Raw genomic sequence first — 24,465 nt, forward strand, 5'->3', positions numbered from 1 at the left:
AATTTTTAAAACCTTCATCACACATTTTTTAGGTAAGTTTCCCGGCACAGCTATAACACAATACGGTAGCAGCACAAGCATCACAAAACCAAACTGACAATAAGACCTACCGAATATGATACTACTATTAATCCGGTTCGCGTCACAGAAAAAACCAAGATCAAGTATATCACGATTTCATATCTTCGATCGGAAGAATCGATTCTTGTAACAGCTGATATCTCAATGTCATTTAGACATTTAAAGCAAATAGCCGTAGATGGAGAGCTCATTGATGCAATATGATGGGGTATGGAAATAAGATATGAGAATGATTGCAAAGAACCAAATGACAATTCAACAAGGCCATTTAGTTTTACTTATCTATCAAAGCCATCTGTTATAGAAGAAGAAAAGACGCAACAAAAGAAAAAAACAGCCTCCCAAGCGTGGTCACGCGAGCTCCACGACGCTACCATGCGGGAGAGGCACGAGCAGTGGATGGCTCGCCATGGGCGGGTGTATGAGGACGCCGCCGAGAAGGAGCGATGCTTCTCCATCTTCAAGACAACCGTCATGTTGGGAATGACTGATCCCCGAAAATCATGATTCGACACTAAATCGAACCCCTAAATCAATGCGGAAGCGAAGCCCAAGAAAACGACACATATCACCGATCGTAAAGCACACCACGGATTCGAGCGTACCTTGATGCCACAGATTAGACACCGACGCCGTCAGAGGAAGAGAAATCGAGCCTTGTTCGATCCGAGGAGGCAAACTCCTTCAATTGCTTCACTGTTTCGCTTTTGGAGAAAAACGGGAGAGAGGGAGAGAGCGTTGAGAGAAAAACAGCGTACGTACAATTAACCAACGGTAGTTTTCTCTCTCTCTCCTCCCTTTTATACCCCCTTCTTTCCACGGGCCGTATTCCCATGGGCCGGGCTTTACAGGCCCAGGCTTTGGGCGAACAGGGCCTTAAGCCCTTTAATTAAATAAAGCTTTCATCTCCCACTCGCACAAGGTGGGCCGAACAGGATTCTCTTCAACATTCATACCGGTGAATAATCCGTGCGACCAGCATACTTTGAGAGCTCGTTGCTATACATCTGTTAGGAATATATAGCAGCTCATAATGGGCGTCACACTCCGAGTAGATTTAGTATGCAGTACCCTAGATCGATCAATCACATCTATATCTCTCTTGATCTCTTTTAAACATGATATATATATTGTATTCACAATTATAATTATCACAAAGACAGTCATAATTGGTCGACCAGTGAATACAAAACCATAATGTAATTCTCCAAAATCGATCTTCCTCTTTCCTTCAAACTCTCAATTTCAGTCCAGCTTGCTTTTCTAGAAATGCCCCATTAGATCGAATCAACTCATGACCATTGGCAACACCCTAAGATAGCAAACACTAAATAAAAACCTTGAGAATAAGTAAGAGTCATAAGGGGACTAAAAAATTGAGGAACTCTTTTCCTCAAGAGTCTCACACGTCATAAAAGTTGAGATCAAACTTTTTTCCACTCTTATTGGACGTCTCATGCATACGCAGTATGAAATACGTATTACGGTATTAACTCCTTTCCCATGGAGCGTATGTCTACACTTTTCAATACCGTACAGATGATAGTTCAAACATACCCAATGTCTAACTTGAGTTCACATATCTACTTATTCACAAAATTCATCAGAACTCACATCTAGCATCTTAGACAGATAGAGTAAAATATGTGGGGTATTTTACTTTCGGACATCGTAAGAATTATGTCCTCATCTTAACACTCGATTAAGGCGACATACGTGTTTTAAGCTTGAGCTCTCGATTATCACCTAGATAATAAGCTTAAAAACAGTCTTATCTCTATTTATCACACAGTAAACAGAGGCGATTACCCGTGTGAGTGGGCTAATCTAATATCTGTCCGACATACTTCTCAACTTAAAATAATGCACTGAGCATTAAGATGCATAAAGATCATACAAAGATTCATAGGCATTAATCAATGAAAAACAAAATTTCATAAATGTGAACAACTCGGGAAATTACAATTCAGTACATCGGACTCTACGCAATCCTAGAGATTTTACATGACCACAAAACACATCTCTAGGTATTGGCTTTGTCATAGGATCTGCTACCATTCTATGCGTAGATATGTACTGTAAGTTCACATCCTTTCGTGCAACCATATCCTTAACAAAGTTATACTTGGTATCTATATGTTTGGTCTTGCCATGATATTTTGGATCTTTGGTGTACGCTATAGCTGCTTGGCTATCACAGTTAACCAACAATGGATTTGCAGTTTTCTCAATAACACCTAAATGATCCAAGAATCTCTTAAGCCAAACTTGCTTCTTGTACTTCTGATAATGCCACGAACTCAGCTTCCATCGTGGATAAGGCTATGCATGTTTGCTTCTTACTACTCCATGATATGGCGCCATTGCTCGAAGAAAGCAAATCCCGAGGTAGATTTTCTTTCATCTAAATCTCCTCCCCAATCAGCATCGAATAGCCTTCAAGTCGCGGATCCTTTCCTTGGTAATTCAACTTGAAATCAGCGGTTCCCTTCGATACCTCAGTATTCTCTTGACAGCTTTCCAATGTGCTGGACCTGGATTAGATTAGTATCTACTCACCATTCCAACTGCAAAACATATGTCGGGTCTTGTACACATCATAGCATACATCAAACTCCCAACAGCACTAGCATAAGGAACGTGTTTCATTTGTTCCTTCTCTTGTGGAGTCCTTGGACACAGTCTATGGCTCAACCCTTCACCTTTTGCAATAGGAGTGTCTATGGGTTTACAATCTTGCATACGAAATCGTTCAAGAACTTTATTTATATAAGTTTCTTGCGAAAGAGACAACGATCTCTTTGAACGATCTCTTGAAATCTTAACTCCAAGAATGTATGCAGCCTCACCCATATCCTTCATCTCAAAGTTGGAAGACAACCAACTCTTGACAGTCTTGACAAACTCCATATTGCTTCCGGCAATTAGTATATCATCAACATATAATGATATGATCACAAATTGATCCTTGGATCTTTTGATATATACACAATGATCCTCATCAATCATCGTAAAATCATATGCCATTATGGCATTATGAAAACGTATATACCATTGTCTTGATGACTGCTTAAGACCATATATCGACCTCAAAAGTCGACATACTTTTCTTCTTGGCCTTTCACTATGAAACCAACAGGTTGTTCCATATATATTTCTTCCTCTAATTCTCCATTGAGGAAAGCAGTCTTTACATCCATTTGATGTAATTCAAGATCCAGACTAGCCACTATTGCCAGAATAATGCGAATTGAGGTAAATCTCACTACAGGAGAAAACGTATCTTCATAATCAATTCCTTCATGTTGATTATACCCCTTCGCCACAAGGCGAGCCTTATGCTTTTCTATCGAGCCATCAGCCTTTCGCTTTATTTTGAGAACTCATTTGTTCCCAATAGCTCAAGGTCCTTTTGCGAGATCAACCAGGTTCCCGGACTTGGTTTGATTTCATTGACTCCATTTCCTCTTCCATTGCATTAATCCATTTTTTTCTTACTAGGGCAATTCAGAGCCTCATTAATATTTCTTGGCTCATCCCCATCTTGTGGAGCAACCATAAAAGTTTCCCTTCAATGTCAAAACGTCGACGGGAATACTTTGGCGACTTGTTTGCCTAATGGGAGATTGTACACTTTGCACATCATTTCCCATTATGCTCCCACTTGGATTAGGTAATGATGTCGTCTCATCAAGTGGTTGCAATTGAGAATGAGTTGAAGTTAATTCATCACTTCTCATATTACTCCCACTTGGATGAACTCCACTAATATCATTATCCTGATCCAAGGTCTCAAATAGGGAACAATCTTCCCCTATTTCGCCCTTCTTAGGAAATTCATCCTCTAAAAATGTGACATCTCGTGATTCAAACTCAGTTATACTCCCACTTTCCTGCTCACCTATGAACACATACCCTTTTGAGTGTTCTGAGTATCTTATGAAAATACTCTTCTTTCCTCACGGGACCCAATTTCCCAAATTTGTGAGAAGACTCATGTGTGTAGGCAGCACAACCCCATGGCTTAAGAAAACTTAAGTCCGGTTTTCTACCTGTCCATAACTCATATGGAGTGGAAGTAACGATTTGGAAGGCACACGGTTAAGTATAAAGGCATTAACAATGCATCACTCCAAAAGGTGATAGGTAAGTTAGCATGCGCCATCATAGACCTAACCATTTCCGGTAGGATTCTGTTTCTTCTCTCTCGCAACACCATTTTGTTGAGGAGTATACGGAATAGACAACTGTCTTTCTATTCCTTTTTCATCACATAATTTTCTGAACTCATCAGATAAATATTCTCGATCTCGATCGGATCTCAATGCTTTTATTTTCTTATCTAATTGATTCTCTACAAGGTTCATAAACCTTTTGAAACAACTTATCGCTTCAGATTTATGAGAAATCAAATAGACATATCCGTATCGAGTATAATCATCAATAAAGGTGATGAAATAAACAGCCCCATGCCTTCCTCTCACATTCATTGGACCACAGACATCAGAATGGATTAAATGCAAAGGAAATTCAGCTCTTTTCCCTTTCCCAAATGGTTTCCGTGTTGTTTTTCCTTCTAGGCAATGCTTACATATGGGTAAATCGACTTTTTCAATGTTACCCAACAAGCCCTCTTTGGCTAGTCTATTCATACGTTGTTGGCCAATGTGACCAAGTCTAGCATGCCACACATTCACATCATTATCATAGGTATTAGAAGATGTGATAAGGAAATAACAAACATTAGCATTAACATAATCAATATCTAATACAACAAAACCATCCAGAAAATAGCCACAACCATAGTAATTTGTCTCCAAAAACAAATTCACACCTCTACTACAGAAGTTCATATTAAAACCTAATTTAACCAACATTAATACATACACTAAATTCCGACGAATCTCCGGAGCATACAATACATCATGAAGAAACAAGGTGCGTCCACCACGCATATTCAGTTGGCATGTGCCAATTCCTTTCACTTCAGCTCTGGAGTTGTTTCCCACATAGATCCACTTAGTTCCGGTTGGTACTCGTCGGAATTCCACGAAGGATCCTCTATCCTTCGCTACATGGTCTGTCGCTCCCGAATCCACAGTCCACAAAGGATTAGACTCGTTAGGAACACAGAACTCGACACATAAGTAAAGTTCTGAAAAGTACAATGGGTGCATACCTTCTTTGGCTCACGACGGTCGCGAGCATAGTGACCCTTCTTGTCACAGTTGTAGCATTTCACCCTTGCAAGCTTTTTCATGCGAGGACGCTTCCCTCTTCCATGTTGGTTGAATTTGGGTTTCTTCCCTGAAGGACCTGCTTCTTCCTTGCCTTTCCCCTTATCAAACCAGTTAGGGCGCTTGCGCTTAGAGCTCGAAGCTCCATTTGAGCTAGAACTAGCATGATAAAGTTCAGCATCCGGCTTAGCCGCCAACAAGCGGTCCTCTTCCAGCTCAAGATGACGCATTGCATCCTCAAAGGTTTTGATATTTTCATTGTGAGTCGGTGCACCTTCATGTGCTCCCAACTCGAGGCAAGGAACGAATCACTTTGCTTGCACTGCTGCTCATCTGTGAGGACATGGCCAGCATCTCTCAGCTCAGTTATCATGTTTGACATCTTTCTAAGATGTTGCTTCATGGTCTGACCATGAGGCTTCTTATAAGAGTCAAACCTGATAGTGAGCTGCCTCAGTCTAGTCACCGAAGTATGACCAAATCTAGCTGCCAATGCCTCCCACATTTCCTTAGCATTGTCAAAACGCCGAAACTCTCGCATGACGTCATTTTCCATGCTGCTCAGCAACGTGATGCGAGCTAGAGAGTTCATTCTTTTCCACGCAGAAAAAGCTTCTTTGTCTCTTTTGTCTTTGTGCGGTGGTTCCCTCTTCGGGTTCTACCATGGTCATGACAAGAGCCTCAAGTGCTTCTTACTCTTCCAGCACATACTGGATTTTCATTTGCCAAATTTCATAGTTGTCTCCATTGAGCTTTTCACCTTTGTTCAGCTCGGCAACTATGCTCTTTGTGGCTGAAGCCATTGATCTGAACAAATCAGACAAATATGCACGAATTATTAATGCCTATCATTTATGCATCCCTATTTGCATAGACCCATCATTTTAATGAATAATTTTAAGTAAGGTTTTAGAATCAAAAGGTCACTATGTTTCCAATCATCCTCCAAAATCCTAACTTAAAACTATCATCAATATAATTGTCTTATGCAAAATCATTTCTATGAAGCTACAAAAAACTTCTAAAACTACCCACAGCTAATTACCCACAGCAACCAGCAGTAACAGAAAGCAAGATAATAGATATCAAATAACACAACAATGCTTTCATCTTATAATACAATCAATACATTGGTTGCTACATCAACAACTATCAGGTAGTCAAACAGTACATAATATGTCCACAAAGCACACTTAACATACATCACCAATACAACTAACACATAGTCGGCCTGACAGGAAAGATCCTCTTTTGTTCAATTTCTTGATCTTTTTCCTTGTAACAATACAGTAATATTCATTTACAAAATCTATCACATTTTTCTTATAGGAAGCAGCTCCGTTGACATCCCATATGCGATTCAACACATCTTGCCATTCGGGTGGAAGAGTGTTTATGAAAAATCGCACCATCTCTGGCTGTGACATAAGACGACCATTCCATATGACCTGTTGAATTTTCCCGTTGACTTCAAGGACGTGATCAATTAAGTCACCACTCTCCCATCGATGATCAGTCAGCTCAGCTATCAACTTAGACAGCCTTTCCTTTTGTTCATCGGTCACTGCGCGAATAGGTGTGCGCAACCTCAGGGGAGGCATTGTTCAACAAATGCAGAACAAATAAGGGATTACATATAATCCACATAGACTTAATTGAAAAAAAGAAACACATTCTTTTCCTCTTTTTTTTTTTTTTTTTTTTTTTTTTTTGGGTCAACGGTCAAGTCAACGGTCAACGGTCGTCGCCGGTCAACGCTCATCGGTCGTCGGACCGGTCGGACCGGACGGACCGGTCGGGCGGACCGGCCACACGTGCCGCGCGCGTGCGCGGGCTGACGTCACGCATACGTCAACGGCACGTGCCACGCGCGTGCCATCGTCGGCCGGTCGGGTCGGGTCGGTTCGCGGGTCGGGTCGCCGCCGCCAACCGACGTCGCGACGCGTCATCGATGACGTCAGCCCAGCCGATTCACGGCCGTTGGGTGACGCGGCACGCGTCGGTCCGTGGACCGGCGCGTGCCGGTCGCCGGCCGGCGGCGCGCACGCGCCGATTCGCCGACCGGCGCGTGTGCCGCACGCGTCTGGCGATCGAGCGCTTCCGGGGCGTCGCGCCCACTCGCAGCGCCTTCCGGCCGCGCGTGTGGGCGCGTGCAGCGTCTCCCGGCCGCGCTCGAGACATCTCCGGACTCGTCTCGACGTCGCCTTTCTCCCAGTGCTTTCATAATTTGTTTTTGACATTCGAAAACTCATGAAAATGGCCTAAGAAGTCTCGGGTGTCGGGATTGCTCGACCCGATCCGTACGGCCGAAGTTCCTTTTGCGAAAAATCAATCAAAACACATCAAATTGATCGGGAAAACGTGAACTAGGGCTCTGATACCAATGTTGGGAATGACTGATCCCCGAAAATCATGATTCGACACTAAATCGAACCCCTAAATCAATGCGGAAGCGAAGCCCAAGAAAACGACACATATCACCGATCGTAAAGCACACCACGGATTCGAGCGTACCTTGATTGCCACAGATTAGACACCGACGCCGTCAGAGGAAGAGAAATCGAGCCTTGTTCGATCCGAGGAGGCAAACTCCTTCAATTGCTTCACTGTTTCGCTTTTGGAGAAAAACGGGAGAGAGGGAGAGAGCGTTGAGAGAAAAACAGCGTACGTACAATTAACCAACGGTAGTTTTTCTCTCTCTCTCCTCCCTTTTATACCCCCTTCTTTCCACGGGCCGTATTCCCATGGGCCGGGCTTTCTGGGCCCGGCTTGGGCTTAAGCCCTTTAATTAAATAAAGCTTTCACGTCAAGTACATCGAGTCCTTCAACCAAGATGGAAACAAACCGTACAAGCTTCAATGCGTTTGCCGACCTAACGGCAAGGCCTCAAGGACCGGATACAAGCGTTCATCCTCCCTGCGGGCGGCGAGCATGAAGCCGTTCCAATATGAAAGTGTGACCGCGATTCCATCAAGCATGGACTGGAGAAAGAAAGGAGCCGTCACGCCTATTAAGGACCAAGGCCAATGCGGTAAGGCATCGAATCGAATATATATTCGGGATCTTCCTTGGTTTAACCATAACATTCAATCATTCATTTTTCTTTTTTCTTTTTCTGACGTGAATCTTCCTTGTAATATAGGATGCCGTTGGGCTTTCTCTGCTGTGGCGGCCATGGAAGGGATTACCCAGCTCACGACGGAAAACTGACCTCTTTGTCCGAGCAAGAACTAGTGGATTGTGACAGGAGTGGCGAAGACCAGGGTTGTGGGGGCGGCCTCATGGACGACGCTTTCCAGTTCATTATCAGCAACCACGGCCTCACGACTGAGGCCAATTACCCTTACCAAGCTGTCGACAACACCTGCAATGCCCGGAAAGCAGCCTCTACTGCTGCGAAAATCAGCGGGTATGAAGATGTGCCTTCCAACAGCGAGTCCGCCCTTCTAAAGGCCGTGGCCCACCAGCCAGTTTCCGTGGCCATCGACGCAGGCGAATCAGATTTCCAGTTCTACTCCACCGGCATTTTCACCGGGGAATGTGGGACCGATCTGGACCACGGGGTCACCGCGGTCGGGTACGGGACAAGTGAGAACGGAACCAAGTACTGGTTGGTCAAGAATTCGTGGGGCACCGGATGGGGCGAGGAGGGATATATCAGGATGCAAAGGGACATTGATGCTGCGGAAGGTTTTGCGGCATTGCCATGGAGGCTTCATATCCAACTGCATAATTGCCTGGGATTATACAGCATTGTCATGTTAATACAGAGATTGGGCCATGGTAAGCTTGTCTCTGTGGGTGTGTGGATATAATATGTCTATGGTTTGTGAATTTTCTTGTTTCTACTTATTCTTGTTCCGTGTAGACTTGCACGTGCATGAAGATATTGGTCTCCTGTCGTATGACCCTATGTATGAATGCAAGTGAATGTTTTCAGTTATTTAAGGTGCTGGACTTGACCAGCCCAAACAATACCGAATCAAATATATCGTGCAACTGAAGTCGAGCATCTCAATTGAAATACAACAAAGAGTTCAATTTGCAATCCAAAAGGACAAATATGTCTACAATGGCTGGACAAAAGCTGCTGACAGATAATATGTTGCATCTTATCGTGTTTTACATTTACCATCTACGTTAACTAGTGTATACGAATTAGGTGGCACGGGTTTTGCGGGGGCATATGTCCTCAAACGTAATTCTATCTATATTGAGTATATGTGCGTAAGAAAATAAGTTCCTGAAGCCAAACATACCAAAAATGCATGAAAGCTCAAATGAAGGGTATGTTTGTGTCAAAGAAAACTTTGTGATAAATTAAAAAAAAAAAAATAGTTAATATTAAGTAGAACTCCAAACTAGTATATGTGTAACAAATTTACATTAGATTAATTTTTGACCATCAAAACCCTAAAGTTGTACCCTTGTGATAAATTTACCCCAAACTATTTTTTTTCAGCACAAAAAACTCTAAATTAGTATCTTTGTAACAATTTACTCATTGTTAGTTTCCGTTAAATTGAATTATTACTACGAAAAATCACAAATGAGTACACTTGTGACAAACGGATAGTAAAACCCAAAATTAGTACACCCATGAAATGCCACATGTTATCCAACTCGGCAATTTAGCGGTAGAATTTGATGGAAACTAATAAAAGACAAATTTAGTGTATCAGGTTTTAGTTTTTCATAATATTAGCCCTAACAGAAAATACCTTTCGGGAAATCATTTTTTAGGAAAATGGGTAGTTTCCTTTTGTTTGGTGATATGTAACCAAAGATGTCTTCTCGTGTTTGGATCTCATTTGGAAACAAATTTCAATTTCATGACTTTATCTTAAGCAAAAAAAAAAAAAATCAATTTTTTTCCTTTTTATTTTTTTGTTCTATTTTTTTCTTTTTCCTACTTCCTCCACATGTCGCTAAGCCTCAAGATAGCCAGCAATAGGCCACAAGTGAGGCTTGAGTTCACTAGCCTCACTGAGATCTAGCAAGCTCGAGCTCATTAACCCTAGGTGAGGCTTGAGCTTACCATTCTCAAACAAGCTCGACCTCACCAAATCTAGCGAGGTGGAGCCTCGTCTAAGGTTGGCAAGGCTCAAGCTCATCAAATCCCAATGAGGCTTAATTTTGTCGACCTCGAGTGAGGCTCGAGCATGTAGGGGTCTAGCAAGCTTGACCTCGCTGAGATTTGGCGAGGTGGAGGCAAAGTCAAGCCTTGCTGACTAGCACCTATGGCCGGTCATTGGTCACCACCTATTGCTCACGCTTAGCGACTGGCGAAGGGAGAAGCAAAATGAAAAAGAAAAAATATTAAAATGCTAAAAAATTCAAGAGGAACAATTTCAGAAAGTGTTTTCATCTCTTTAGATTTGGGAATTCATTTTCCTAATTTTACTTGTGAATATTTTTGTTGATTGAAAAGTATTTATGGTGGACTAATTATTTATAACAAACAAAAGGAGTAAAGGTCTAGAAAACTAATTTCCGAAAAACAATTTCACTCATACAACACACCCAAAATTAAATGACATGGAAGTTTGATCGGATAACGTATTTGTAAACTTAATTTCATGTTTAATTTTATATGTTTTTAGAGTACATGGTGACCCACATGCAGTGCATATTATTTGAAGGTAATTTTCATTTCAAAATTAAATAGATGAATTTCAACAATAAAAGCAAGTATAATTACATTAACTTTTGATATTTAAACACAATGTAAAAATTTAGAGATGACAAATCGAAAAGATAATGTTTTCTTGTTAAATATAGGCTTTATGGGATAAAATTATGCCGGGTGGCTTGCCGCGTGATAATTACATAAGGTGAAGAACCTTGTGAGGAGCATAGAAGCGAATATTCTCCTACTTCAACTATATCTAAATATTATTGATATTCATCGAGGCAGGGGTGTTGGTTGCACCTCAAGCACCTAATAACACAAATAATTAATTCAGAGGACCAAATCTCCTGAATTATTGATCCGGGTGCATCCAACGTAACTCCATTGACCAACTCAAAACCATCGATGCTTATACAAGCCAATAAAGAAGTTGGACATTATGTTCTTCGATGGATCATTTTTGAGTGAATAATGTTAATTACTTATCGGTACTTTGTGGTATATCGATATATATCAATTGGAGGTCATTTTAGATGTCTTGTATGACCGATTGATGAAGTTTCAGGAGGATTATTTTCTAGTCAAGGGAGGAGCTCGAATTCTGGGAAGGCTAAAGGTTCACGAATGCGGTTCAAGAATATGGAAAGCCAAAGGTTCAAGAACACGGAAAGCTAACGGCTCGAGAATGTGGAAGGCCGACGATTAAAGGCATTTAGTCCCGTGTTAATAATGGTTTTTTATTCCTAGCTGTTTTTATTTTTATGTAGCTCAAGAGTCGAACGTTTAATTCCTAGGTCCTTAAAGTTTATTTTTAATATTTCCTACGGCTAAAATCCTCCTATAAGTAGGGGAAACTATCCAATGTAGGGGAGATACGAATTTCATGAATGAAAATGGTGAGATTTCCTCTGCTTGAGCGAACTCCTTTGGAGAGTGGATAACTCCTTTCGGTTTCTTTATCCTTGGAGCGTAGATCACTCCTTGGTGGTGAGCCAAGAAGCCCTTTATCCTTGGCTGGTGGAATCTTTAGGCCTTGGTGGTGAGCTTCTCTTATCCCGAAGTCCTTTATCCATGGCTGGTGGAAGCTTTAGGTCTTGGTGGTGAGCTTCATAGATCTCGATCCTCATCCTTGGTTGGTGGCGTGGCCTTTATACCTTGGGAGGAGATCGTTCTATCTTTTCTTATTCCTCTTTGTTTCTTTACCGTATACACTACTCCATACACTTAACCACAAAAATCCCCTCAAAAAAATCTCCGTTCTTGAATCACTCACCCCATCACGCATCAAATATCCTTAAAAGGCGATTTTGAAAGTTTACTTTTAATAAAAATAATATAAACATTAGTCATCGTCAACAGAGGTAAATATAACAAGATTTTAACACTTAAGGTATCAAGAATCTCTCCGCCCGAATATTGTAAAGCTCCTAGGGCACTCAGGCTTTGTGATCAAGTTAGATTAAGGATATTATCATTTTAACGCTTAAGTTATCAAGAATCTCTCCATCCGAATATCGTAAAACTTGTGGGGCAATCGGGCTTTGTGATCAGGTTAAATTAAGGATATTATAATTGGTCATATTAGAGGTTGTAAGGGAGAATTATTCGATCAATCGTAAATATATTGTATGGATTTTATTGTATGGATAACAAGTCATTCTTAAAATTTTCAATTTGATAAATTTAATCGTAAATCTTTACACAAAATTCCAATATACGCTTTAAGGTCAATTTAAATCAAAAATCGTAAACTCGGCAGTCCAATCATCACCGGCTATTTTACTTGGCCACCACCAGATCCACCATAAAGGTTTACAATTGTATTGGTAAAATTGAAAATTCTATATTAGATTTAAGACTATTTCTTCGAAGGTGTATGGTTTGTAATAAATTTGGCAAGGGTTTTAGTAAAGATTGGTTGGTTGTACACGTGGCATTCTTTTTTTTTTTTTTTTTTTTTTGAACTAAGGCATTCTTGTTTACTAATCCGTAACTTTTTCTTCGATCCCATCGACGATGGTGGTTCCCCCTCATGCGACGATGGTGGACCCCTCTCATGCGCAATGACCATGAAGGTTTTTTTGGAGTTACACATTTCCAACGTAAATCTAGGTAAGATCTTGAAGCCATTCTATTTTGGAGTCCACGTAGCTAATATTTTGGAGTCATTCTTCACGGTCCATAATGACTACGATGATGTTGGGTTGCATACACTAAATCTAGTTAAGATCTTCCCATTTCAAAGGAATGCACAAGAATTATTTAGAAGTGATTGGTGTTAACAGAGCTAGGGATCAACCTATACGTAATTTCGAAGCAAGCTTTATATGCTTTCGATATATGTGAGTGGATTCGGGTGGGTCACATTATTGGATATATTTTATCCAATGATGTGCTTACACACATTCAATAAGAGATATGATTGTTTTTTTTAAAGAGTTTTTCTTTATTTATTGTATGTAAATTCACAGTTAAAATTATTTTTGTTAGATAGAATTTAAGATGTGATTATAGAGGTAAGCTCATATAGGATGCATCCCTGTATGCATTAATAGAGAATTCGTTGGTTCGGTAATCAATTAAATTAGCTACGTGGGCTCCACCATCGATGGCGGTTCCCCCTCATGCGACGATGGTGCTTCTTTCATGGAGCCCACGTAGCTAATATTTTTCCCTTTGAAAGAAGCCATTCTATTGCTTGGGGGCAAACGGAATGGTATATATTATGGACCGTGAAGAATGATTCCAATCGAGCAGGCAACATTTGCATTCAAAACCTCAAATCAGTCCCTCTCTATTCCATAGAAACCCTAATATTTTAAGCTGTGAAAGAGCAACTCAAAACGAAGCACCGTGTACGGAGCCTGTTTGGCTCATCACATCCCAAACGACTTGCCGGATTCACCAGGCACTTAGGGACTTCAATTTCAATGATTCACATCCATAGTAATTAGGAACCTAATTTCAATCTCTTCTTGAGTAAGAGTATTTACAACCCATCTATAAATACATGCAAAACCTTCTCTCTTTGGCCATTCATTCACTCTCCAAAACACGAGCACACACCCCAAACCCACGAGTGCAATAGCGAGACCATGGCTTCCACACTTGTGGACAAACTTGTTCTCGTGATGGTGGCCATCCTAGGACTTTGGGCCTCCCAAGTCCGCTCGCGTGAGCTGCACAAAGCAACCATGCGGCAGAGGCACGAGCAGTGGATGGCTCGCCATGGGCGGGTGTACCAGGACGACGCCGAGAAGGAGCGACGCTTCTCAATCTTCAAGAACAACGTCGACTTCATTGAGTCCTTCAACAAGGATGGGAACAAACCATACACGCTAGCCATTAATGCGTTCGCTGACCTAACGATCGAGGAGTTTAAGGCCTCAAGGAACGGATACAAGCGCTCTTCCTCCCCGAGGCAGGTGAGCACTAAGCCATTCAGATACGAGCACGTGACCGCGGTACCATCAAGCATGGATTGGAGAAAGAAAGGAGCCGTCACGCCTATTAAGGACCAAGGCCAATGCGGTAAGGCATCTAATCAAATATGTAATCGGGATCTTCTGTACTTTAATTACAACATTCAATCATTCAATTTTCTTCTTACACGAATCTCCCTTGGAATATAGGAAGTTGCTGGGCTTTCTCTGCTGTAGGGGCCATGGAAGGGAATAACCAACTCACGACGGGAAAACTGATCTCTTTGTCCGAGCAAGAACTAGTGGATTGTGACACGAGTGGTGAAGACCAGGGTTGCGAGGGCGGCTTCATGGACAACGCTTTTGAGTTCATCATCGGCAACCACGGCCTCACAACCGAGACTAATTACCCTTACCAAGCTGTTGACGGAACCTGCAATGCCCGCAAAGAAGCCTCTAGTGCTGCAAAAATCACTGGATACGAAGATGTGCCAGCCAACAGCGAGTCTGCCCTTCTGAAGGCTGTAGCCCACCAGCCAGTTTCCGTGGCCATTGATGCAGGCGAATCGGCTTTTCAGTTCTACTCCAGCGGCATTTTCACGGGGAATGCGGGACCAATCTGGACCACGGGGTCACTGCAGTCGGGTACGGGACGAGTGAGGACGGAACCAAGTACTGGTTGGTCAAAAATTCGTGGGGCACCGGATGGGGCGAGGAGGGATACATTAGGATGAAGAGGGACATCGATGCTAAGGAAGGTCTTTGTGGCATCGCCATGGAGGCTTCATATCCAACTGCATAATTGCTTGGGACAACAAAGCACTGTCATGTTAAAACAGAGATTTGGTCATGGTAAACGTGTCTGTGAGTGTGTATGTGTGCATATATGTCTAGGTTTGTGAACTTTCTTATTTCATGTGTATGCTTGTACTACGTAGACAAGCATGTGCATGGAGACATTGGTCTCCTGTTGTATATAAACCCTAAGCATGAATGCAAGTACATGTTTCAGTTATTTGAGATGCTAGACCTATTGAACAAAATCGATATTGAATTGAATATATCGTGCCACTGAAGTTAAGAACCACAATAAAATTGTATTACAACAATGAATTCTTTGAAACATTGGCGACTTTTCGGTTGTCGGGGTAATCTCAAGGTTTCAAATATGAACACAGGGTACCCAATTGATAGAAAAGTCGGTCCAGTGCCAATCGACAAGAATTGTGCAATCTGGTGGAATCACCCACACTCGATCACATGCCTCTATCAAGTCGACCTATCTCCGGTCTTTAATCGATTCTTAATTGTGCCGTAATGACCCTTGCAGATTAACTCGATCGAAAGGTTGCTTCCTGTTCAAATTCTTGAGTCTGGTGCATTAGAAACTCTTAACGACTTCACCCGATAGACTAGTTTTCACATGAGTGACCGACTCAAGGAAAAGAACTATATGCGTGCCAACGAAATGCCCGTCTCAATTTATTGAAAATAGAATTGGAAAATCGGGATGTCACAACTCTTCCTCTCTTATAAAAAATTCGTCCTCGAAATTTAAACCTTTATCAATTCTTAAACAAAAAGGTGGGGGTATAGTCATCTCATCAAATCTTCTCTTTCCCGAGTTGCTCCTTCAGTACCAGTGCTACCAGATCACTGCTATCTTGCCCAAACCACTTCGAATCCAAAATACTAAACACTTGCCCACTTAAAATACCAAAAGTCATCACTACAAAATCTACAAAGCTAAACTGGCGATTCTGAGCAGTCTCTAAACTGTCTTTGATAATTGCAACTGAATTACTAATTTCTTAACCAACTTTGGACCTGCGATTTTCTGATCCCTGATCTCATCTCAACAACTGAAGTTCTGAACACTCTGCTCTACACTGACTAAAAAGAAACTATCTGACTGATTTGCTGAAACTGGGAACCTCTGGTCAAGATCTGATATAACTCTGACACTGATCTCGACAACTGCAATCACTGACTACTATATTGACCTTGGCCCGTGATCCTTCTTTCCCCAACTTTATCTCAGCAATCGAAATTCCGCACTCTCTGCTATGCACTACTTAAGAAAGAACCATCTGAAAGCTCTGCCAACTTGGAACATCTGATCTAGATTTGAAATACAATTCATCCCCGACACTCCATGTAGATGAATTATATGATATACACACACTTCGGTATACCTATTCTAATCGAGATTCTTTTCATGCTGCACTAAGGTGAGTTGACTCTGTTCATCTGTCGACCATAACCCCATAAGGAATCAATACTCTTCCCGACTCCTTAATAACCTGTCATAACATTCCATCATGCTATACTTCCATTCCCACACAGGACTCTCTCAAGTACTTGAAAAAGCTTTCCTGGCTTGCGTTACCAAATTCTCACTTACTAACACATCCAACACTTACAACTTGATCGGTGATATCCATCTTCATACCGATCTACCAATCCCAATGATATAGATTCTGACTCATCTTCGTACTGTCTGGACAACGCTAAAGTTGCTATGATGAGCTTCCCATAAGATCTCTTCTTTAATCTCTGTATCGTCAATTATACACAATCATCCTCAGAACCTTAGCGTTCTGTCTTCAGAAATCTGAAAATCAACCTCTCTCTCATCTACATTCTCTTATAGAATCTTCTGAATTTTTGAATCTGTCCACTGAAGCGATTTGATTCTGATCTGTACTCTCGGCTCAATTTGGAGGGTAGTCATAAGATTCAAAAGGTGGCCTACCTTAGATTTGAAAACCGAATTTCGAACTTTCTCAAATACGATCCAATCCTTGAGTACCAACTGTGCAACTAAGGATTCTCGACTCAATGCATCTACGACTTTGCTCACCTTTCCAGAGTGATATAAAATATCATAGTCATAATCCTTAATGAGTTCCATCCATCGACGCTGTCTCATATTCAACTCTCAAGGTCTCAACTGACGGGACGCATATGCAACAACCCTATCCTGCTGTATCAACACACAACCCAATCCTTTAAATGACGCATCACTGTAGATCTCATCACTTCTAGGACCAAATGGAATAGTCAGCACAGGTGTAGTAGTCAGCTCTTGCTTAAGCTCTTGAAAACTACACTCGCACTTACCTGTCCATACGAACTTCTCTTCCTTCCTCAGTAGTCTTGCCAACGGTAACGCTAACGCTGAAAACCCTTCTGCAAACTATCTGAAATATCCTGTTAATCCTCAGAAACTTCTGATCTCTATCATTGTAGTCAATATCGGCCAACCGATCACTACTTTAATCTTGGACGGGGTTTACAAAGATTCCTTCTCCGAAATCACCTGACCTAGGGACACAACACAAGTCATCCAAAACTCGCATCTACTAAGCTTATTGTAAAATCCAAAAGTACTCAAGGTCTGAAGTACCATCCCCAAATGTCTCTCGTGCTCCTCAGCACTCTTTGAACACATTAGGATAACTTCAATGAACACGATCACAACTGATTCAAGTACCCTTAAACATTCTGCTCATTAGACCCAAACAAATAGCTATGGTGTCCATCAAACCATACGGTATTACAGCGAACTCATAACTGCCATATCAAGCGCGAGGTGCTAACTTTGATATGTCTTTCTTCCTGATCCTCAACTGATGATACCCTAACCTCAAGTCGATCTTTAAGAATATCAATGTACAAACGCAACGAATCAACTTTCGTCTTCACTAATAGCACGGTGCTCCCCAAGGTGATGCACTGGAACGTATGAATCTCATATTCCACAATTCCTGCATCTGCACCTTTATTTCTTTTAACTCGGGTAACACTATCCGGTAAGGAGCCTTAGGGACTGGCTTTGATCCAGGTGCTAATTCAATCACGAACTCTATTTCTCTTTCTGACAGCAAACCCGGCAATTCTTCAGAAAATACTTCAGAAAACCTATGTACCACGGTTATGTTCTCCATATTCGGCTCCTCAACTAATGCATCCATTACAGTTGCCAAGTAGATTCGGTAACCAACAACTAGAACCAAGTCATCTTCAGCGACGAATAACAAGGATTGAAGTTCCTCTTCGACTTTCAGTGATTCAAAACTTTCGCACGCTAACTGAACAAGCTGAATTATATCACTACTACGATTCAAAACAACAGAAAGCTCCTTGAGCCAAACCTTTTTATAAATGAATTCTAAGTCATACTTAAGCAAACTCCCTTCAAGTATAACTATAGTCAGAGATTCATATTTCTATTACTTTATTACCAATCTGGAAATCCTACAACCCTCACTGAAAATGCTGCTGCACTACTCTGATAAAAACATCTCAAGAACATTCTTCTTCTAATTGATGCATGGTCGATCCCTTCATGCTCCTCTAGCCATCCTAGTGGCATCATATGTGCAGTAATGGTACTTACGCTCTCGTGAACTTACGCGGACAATTCCTAACTCGATGGCTGGCCACATTCAAAGCATGCTTCCCTTTTTACTCTGACACCAGGCTGACTCATCCCTCCTTCCCACAAACTCGGCACACAATCAGTCAATCCTCTACCTCCATCAAGGAACATCATGCACCCTTCCTTGCACTAAGGTCCGTTCCAAGTACCCCCCACTAAATGTCCTGAAGCACGTTTCCTCTGTTCTATCTTATCAACGACAATGATAGAAACAGTTGTGGCTCCATCTATCTATACAGAAAATCTTTGATCAGATGACTGTACTGGCAACCCTTGTAACAATCTTTTCTCTCTTACAGCACGGAACAGATCCCTTTCTTTTCTTACAAACACGACACACATCGATCGAGTTAAACACTGACTTTCCAACTCTACTCTTCCGATTGGGTGAAACATGGCACCTTTCTTCTGACATCGGCCTTTCTCCCCAATCGATTTCCATCTTTATCTAAACTGAACCTTGACTCAAATACGGAGGCTTGATCCTCGATCACAACTCCAGATTGGGCCTCAACAGGCGTGGCAACAACAACGGTCACAACACTGGCAGCAGTAGAAACAACGGCAATAGCGGCGGCTCGGTCCTGAGCTTACTGACCCAACAAGCTTCCAAGGAACACTAGTGCCTGAACAATCTCATCAAACCTAGGATCGCTCAGTGTTGCTACATTCTTAGTACCGACTTGCAGCGGTACTTTCACACTCTCGCTGGTCTAAGCCTGCGCTCTACCTCGGGTACCGACTCTTGTCAGCATCCTACCCCGAGGTATAGGTCCTACCGACCTTCTCCAAGGAGTCATCCACTCCTGGTCACTCATCCTACAGGCTCTTTATAGACACATGTTTTCCGATTCCAACATCAGGTTAGAATTTGAGTGACCCCACAAACACATTACCAAATAGCTATCAACCACATGAATCAGCATATTAAAAGCCTTTCCTACTAACTATCCCATGACTCATCGCACCTTATCACTCCATACACAAACCATGCTCTAATACCACGTAAACGGGGATGTCACGCCCCGAACCCCGAGATACGCGCACATCCCAATGCATTCGATCAAATATGCGACATCCCAGGATATGTCGCTAACCCATTCATTTATTTACACATGCGGAAGCGAAACAAATCCCCTGACAACATTTAACTTGGGATAGAAAAGCAGGCAATCGATCACAATACCAAACACTCATTTACAAACACACAACACTGGATTGTCTACAAAATAGACCAGCTCGACAAAAAGGGAACTATCCTAAAACTAACTAGTAGGACACGTTCTCCAATCCTTATGACTTCGCCTCTGCAACTCCTCAAGGCCAACCAAAGCTATCTCCACTCCGTCCACTAGGGACCTGAAATTGTAATCCCCAAACCGGGATGAGACAATGTCTCAGCAAGATCAACCCCCTAAACCCCTATTAGAAAGAAAATACGTCCAAGGGTGGCCTAGCCACGTCACACAAAGAACTTACCTCGCCTCAATTCCTTACTGCAGGTTAGCACAGCTTGTATCACACAATCTCAGGTAGTAATAATAATTCAAACAATCGGAACACCATCACTTTCATATAAATCACAGTCGCACTTAGCACACATTCCAATTATTATTCACTACCACACAAGGACATACCCTACTCACAGTTCGACTATCTACTGACATTAATGCCAGGCATCGCCTCCCCCCCTTGGAGTGCGACTTCCTCACTACGTCGACGGCATTCCCGAAGGAGCATCGTCTCCCCCCTTGGAGCACGGCTTCGTCACTACGTCGACGGCATTCTCGAAAGAGCATCAATCCAGTCGACCCAGCCTCTACTGCGATCGGCATCCACCGCGTGGGCATCCCATATAGGGGCAAGTCCGACTCAACAGCCCAAGACGATTCCTCTTAGTTATCACACAGCCAAAGCATACTTGGCCCCAGGACACTTTATATTTCACTCAATGCTTCCACTTAAAACAATGATCCCAGCCATTTTTCTTCATATTAAAAATATTCCAGAAATTACTCACGTGTGTGGGGACATGCTAATTTCGAATCAAAAAGCCAATATCTCACTTTTTCAAACCCCACTATTTACTATAATCATTAAAATCCATTTTTTTCATCAAAACCCGACACTTGGGTTTTTATAAATAAAATCCATATTTACCACAATCAACACTCAATTTGCCACATCCATTCATCAAATTCAAATTCTAAATGCACAGCAGTGATCAGCACGAAATTATGAGAAAATAAGGTTCCAAAATAATTTTCAGAATTTATTAAATAATTAAATTTATTCCGAAAATTAATTAAATAATAATATCCATATCTTTCACGATCCACACTCAATTTATAATATCCAATCATCAATTTCAAAATCTGACTACACAGCAGCGATCGGCACGAAATTCTGAGCAAATAAGGTCTCGAGATAATTTTCGGAATTTATTAAATAATTAATTTTATTCCGAAATTTATTTTAATAATAATATTTTAATAATTTCGAATAAATATATATTATTAAATTATTTAAGAATTTCGGAATACTTAAATAAATCAAAACCAAATTCCTTTAAGTCATATCAAAGCTTATATTAATATAAACATTCATTTAGCCTTAAATTAAATCCACTTTAAGTTAATCAAGCACATTAATATAATCTACACTTAAATAAATTAAACTAACCACCTAATAACACTTAACATAAACTAAACACACATAAAGCATCATTAACCCTCTAATCAAGGTTTAGTGAACTAAACTCACCCGGTTAACGAACCGAGCGGACCTAACTGACGGGGACGACGCGAGGATCGACTTTCCTCGAGGCGGGCCGAGCATCCGGGCTCGGGAAGGCGGCCAAAACGGGCCAAACGTCTGCTACCATACCCATTTTTCCTCTCTGCTCGCTGCTGGTTGAGGCCGGAAAAGGGTCGATCCGGGGCCGGTTGGAGTTGGGAATGGGCGGAGGAGCTGAACCGGATCTAGGCGGGGCTTCACGGTGGTCGGAGGCGGCGGAGGGAGCTCCGGCGATGGCCCACAACGCTGGACAGCAGCTCTGGGCGTCGGCCAACCAGGGATGACACGGCTGAAGGCGGAGACGTGCAGGCGGCGCTCGACGGCGTGCGGCAACGGTGACGACTTCAGCTCCGATTGCTTGCTGCAGTGGCGAGGGGACCTGCTGCTTCGGCTTGCTCTGACCTTCGCACAGTAAGGGCACCGAACAGCAGAAAGAGGACAGAGGAGAGAAGCGGAGGTGCGCACGGGCGAGCGGCGACAGTGAGCGTGGACGAGCAGCGACGGTGAGGCCTCCGATGGCATGCAGGCAAGAGCGGACAGCCATGGCTGCAGCTTCTTCTTCTCTGCATTTCTTTTTGATCTTTGCACAACCAAAAATGGAGGAGAGAGGCGACGGGGGAGAGAGAGGGAGGAGAGAGAAGAAGGAGAGAGAGAGATGGGAGCATTCCCTTTTCTTTTTCTTTTTCTTTAATCCAACAAAAATAGCCCACCATGACCTCATGGATGACATGACACTCCACTATCTCCCACAACCTCATTCCAATGGTTGCAATTCCATTTTCCACCGAGGCATAAAACTGTGTACATCAATTCCTTCAATTCAAATCAATTCTCTCCCAATTGAATCAAATTGAAGTCCATAAAATTAATCAAATGTCACCACACTTCAATTCACATCTTCACTTGTTCATAGAACCCACTTAAGTCCCAAAAGCACGACCAAATGTGGTCCTACTAATTTCTCGAGCCAAATTAGCCATTCTCTGATTAATTTGCCGAAAAAACTCGGCTTGCATGAAAAATCTTCCAAAGATGAGTCAATGATCCTAAAATGATTTGTGACACACCATGACTTCCAATTTCTGAATTCGATCTCAATTTCACGGTTAATTTCACTTTGGCACGATACTAGCGCGGCCCAACCTACCGGGTAGCCTTTAGAAATTTTCATGCATTTGACCTGTGGTTGATCATCTCAAGTCACAATATATATCTTTGAAACATTGGCGACTTTTGGTTGTCGAGGTAATCTCAAGATTTCAAATACGAATACAGGGTACCCAATCGATAGAAAAGTCGGTCCAGTCCCGATCGACAAGAATTGTGCGATCTGGTGGAATCACCCACACTCGATCACATGCCTCTGTCGAGTCGACCTAACTCCAATCTTTAATCGATTCTTAACTGTGCCGTAATGACCCTTGCAGATTAGCTCAGTCGAAAGGTCGGTTCCTGTTCAAATTCTTGAGTTTGGTGCATTAGAAACTCTTAACGACTTCACCCGATAGACTAGTTTTCACATGAGTGGCCGACTCAAGGAAAAGAACTATATGCGTGCCAACGAAATACCCGTCTCAATTTATTGAAAATAGAATTGGAAAATCAGGATGTCACATCATCAGCCAAAGAAATCGAAAAGCACAAGAAAAACAATTCTCAAATGTAATCATACATGCCTCTCAAATTAAAGGAAGCCCGAGAGCACTCACTCTTAGCAAGATCTGAGCTCTCTTCTCTTATGAAATGACTTGAAATGACTTGAGAAAATAAATTGAAAGGCGCAGTGGCAAGTCAAAGTTATTGTCAAGTCTCGGGCTTAACTTCACAACATAAATATATAAATGACATTCTAGATATGGTAGACTTTCAATGCAACCCGGTTTGAGAACATGGCTGGAAAAGATTGACATTATAATCTTTATTTGTAGGTAAAACCTCATATTTGACGTTTTCTTGAATCTTGCATTCAATCATGATCGGATTATCTGGCTTCCTAACCAAACCAAGCTAGCTCCTTAACAAATGATTTTATCTTTAGAAATAAAATTTAATGAGTTTTTCGTAGGTGCAACAATCGAGTTAGCTTGATCTACAATCATAGCTATCTAGATATCCAGTGGAAAAGTATGTTTACAGAAAAGTTTAACAACTTGACCTAAAATCTTATATTCTTAGATCTCTTAAACTTTGTTATGTTTGACAGCATATTTTCAATCTTCCTATCCGAACCAAACCAAGTTAGCTCCTTAGCAAATGGTTTGATCTTTAGAATGTAATATAATGATCTTTTTATAAGTTTAAAAAATAGAGTCCATTGGATTTAGAATGTAGCTCTCTTGAGGATCATCTAGTTGAAAAGCATGTTGTTGAACTAAAAACATGCTTATTGAATAGTTCAACAGCATTATTTTCATTCATAGATAAAATCTTACGTTTGTTGATTTCTTGAACTTTGTAATAATTAATGACATATTTTGTATCTTGCTTCTCAAATCAAACCAAGTTAGCTCCTCAGTCATTGTCTTGATTTTTAGCAACGTAATTTAATGAGCTTTTTTAAAAATCAAGTTGGTTTGATTTCAAACTAAAACTCTTTTGATTTCTTGAACTTTGTAATATTTAGTGACATATTTTGTATCCTAATTTTTGGACCAAATCAAGTTAGCTCCTTAGCCAGTGATTTGATTTTCATTAATGTAATTTAATGAGCTTTTCTTGGAGATTAAAAATGTTGGTTTAATGTAGAACTATAACTCTTTAGGGGGTGATCTAGTTGAGAAGTATGCTTATTAAAAAGTTCAAAAGCATATAAGTATAATCTTATCTTCTTTGATTTCTAGAACTTTATAATGT

The 24,465-nt window shown here is 41.4% G+C and overlaps 2 protein-coding genes across 2 annotated transcripts; both read left to right on the plus strand.

Moving 5' to 3' along the window:
- The first annotated feature begins 291 nt into the window (after positions 1-291).
- Positions 292-9,051, plus strand: LOC104434822 (senescence-specific cysteine protease SAG39). Its single transcript, XM_039306888.1, is given in 6 exon segments — positions 292-552; positions 3,482-3,487; positions 8,130-8,349; positions 8,461-8,511; positions 8,514-9,008; positions 9,011-9,051. Coding segments are annotated over 6 exon segments (1,074 nt in total).
- Positions 9,052-14,045: 4,994 nt separating this feature from the next.
- LOC104434821 (senescence-specific cysteine protease SAG39) lies at positions 14,046-15,174 on the plus strand. Its single transcript, XM_010047684.2, is given in 3 exon segments — positions 14,046-14,481; positions 14,583-14,975; positions 14,978-15,174. Coding segments are annotated over 3 exon segments (1,026 nt in total).
- Positions 15,175-24,465: the final 9,291 nt, after the last annotated feature.

This window comes from Eucalyptus grandis, chromosome 2, assembly GCF_016545825.1.
Source record: "Eucalyptus grandis isolate ANBG69807.140 chromosome 2, ASM1654582v1, whole genome shotgun sequence".
Lineage (NCBI taxonomy): Eukaryota > Viridiplantae > Streptophyta > Magnoliopsida > Myrtales > Myrtaceae > Eucalyptus > Eucalyptus grandis.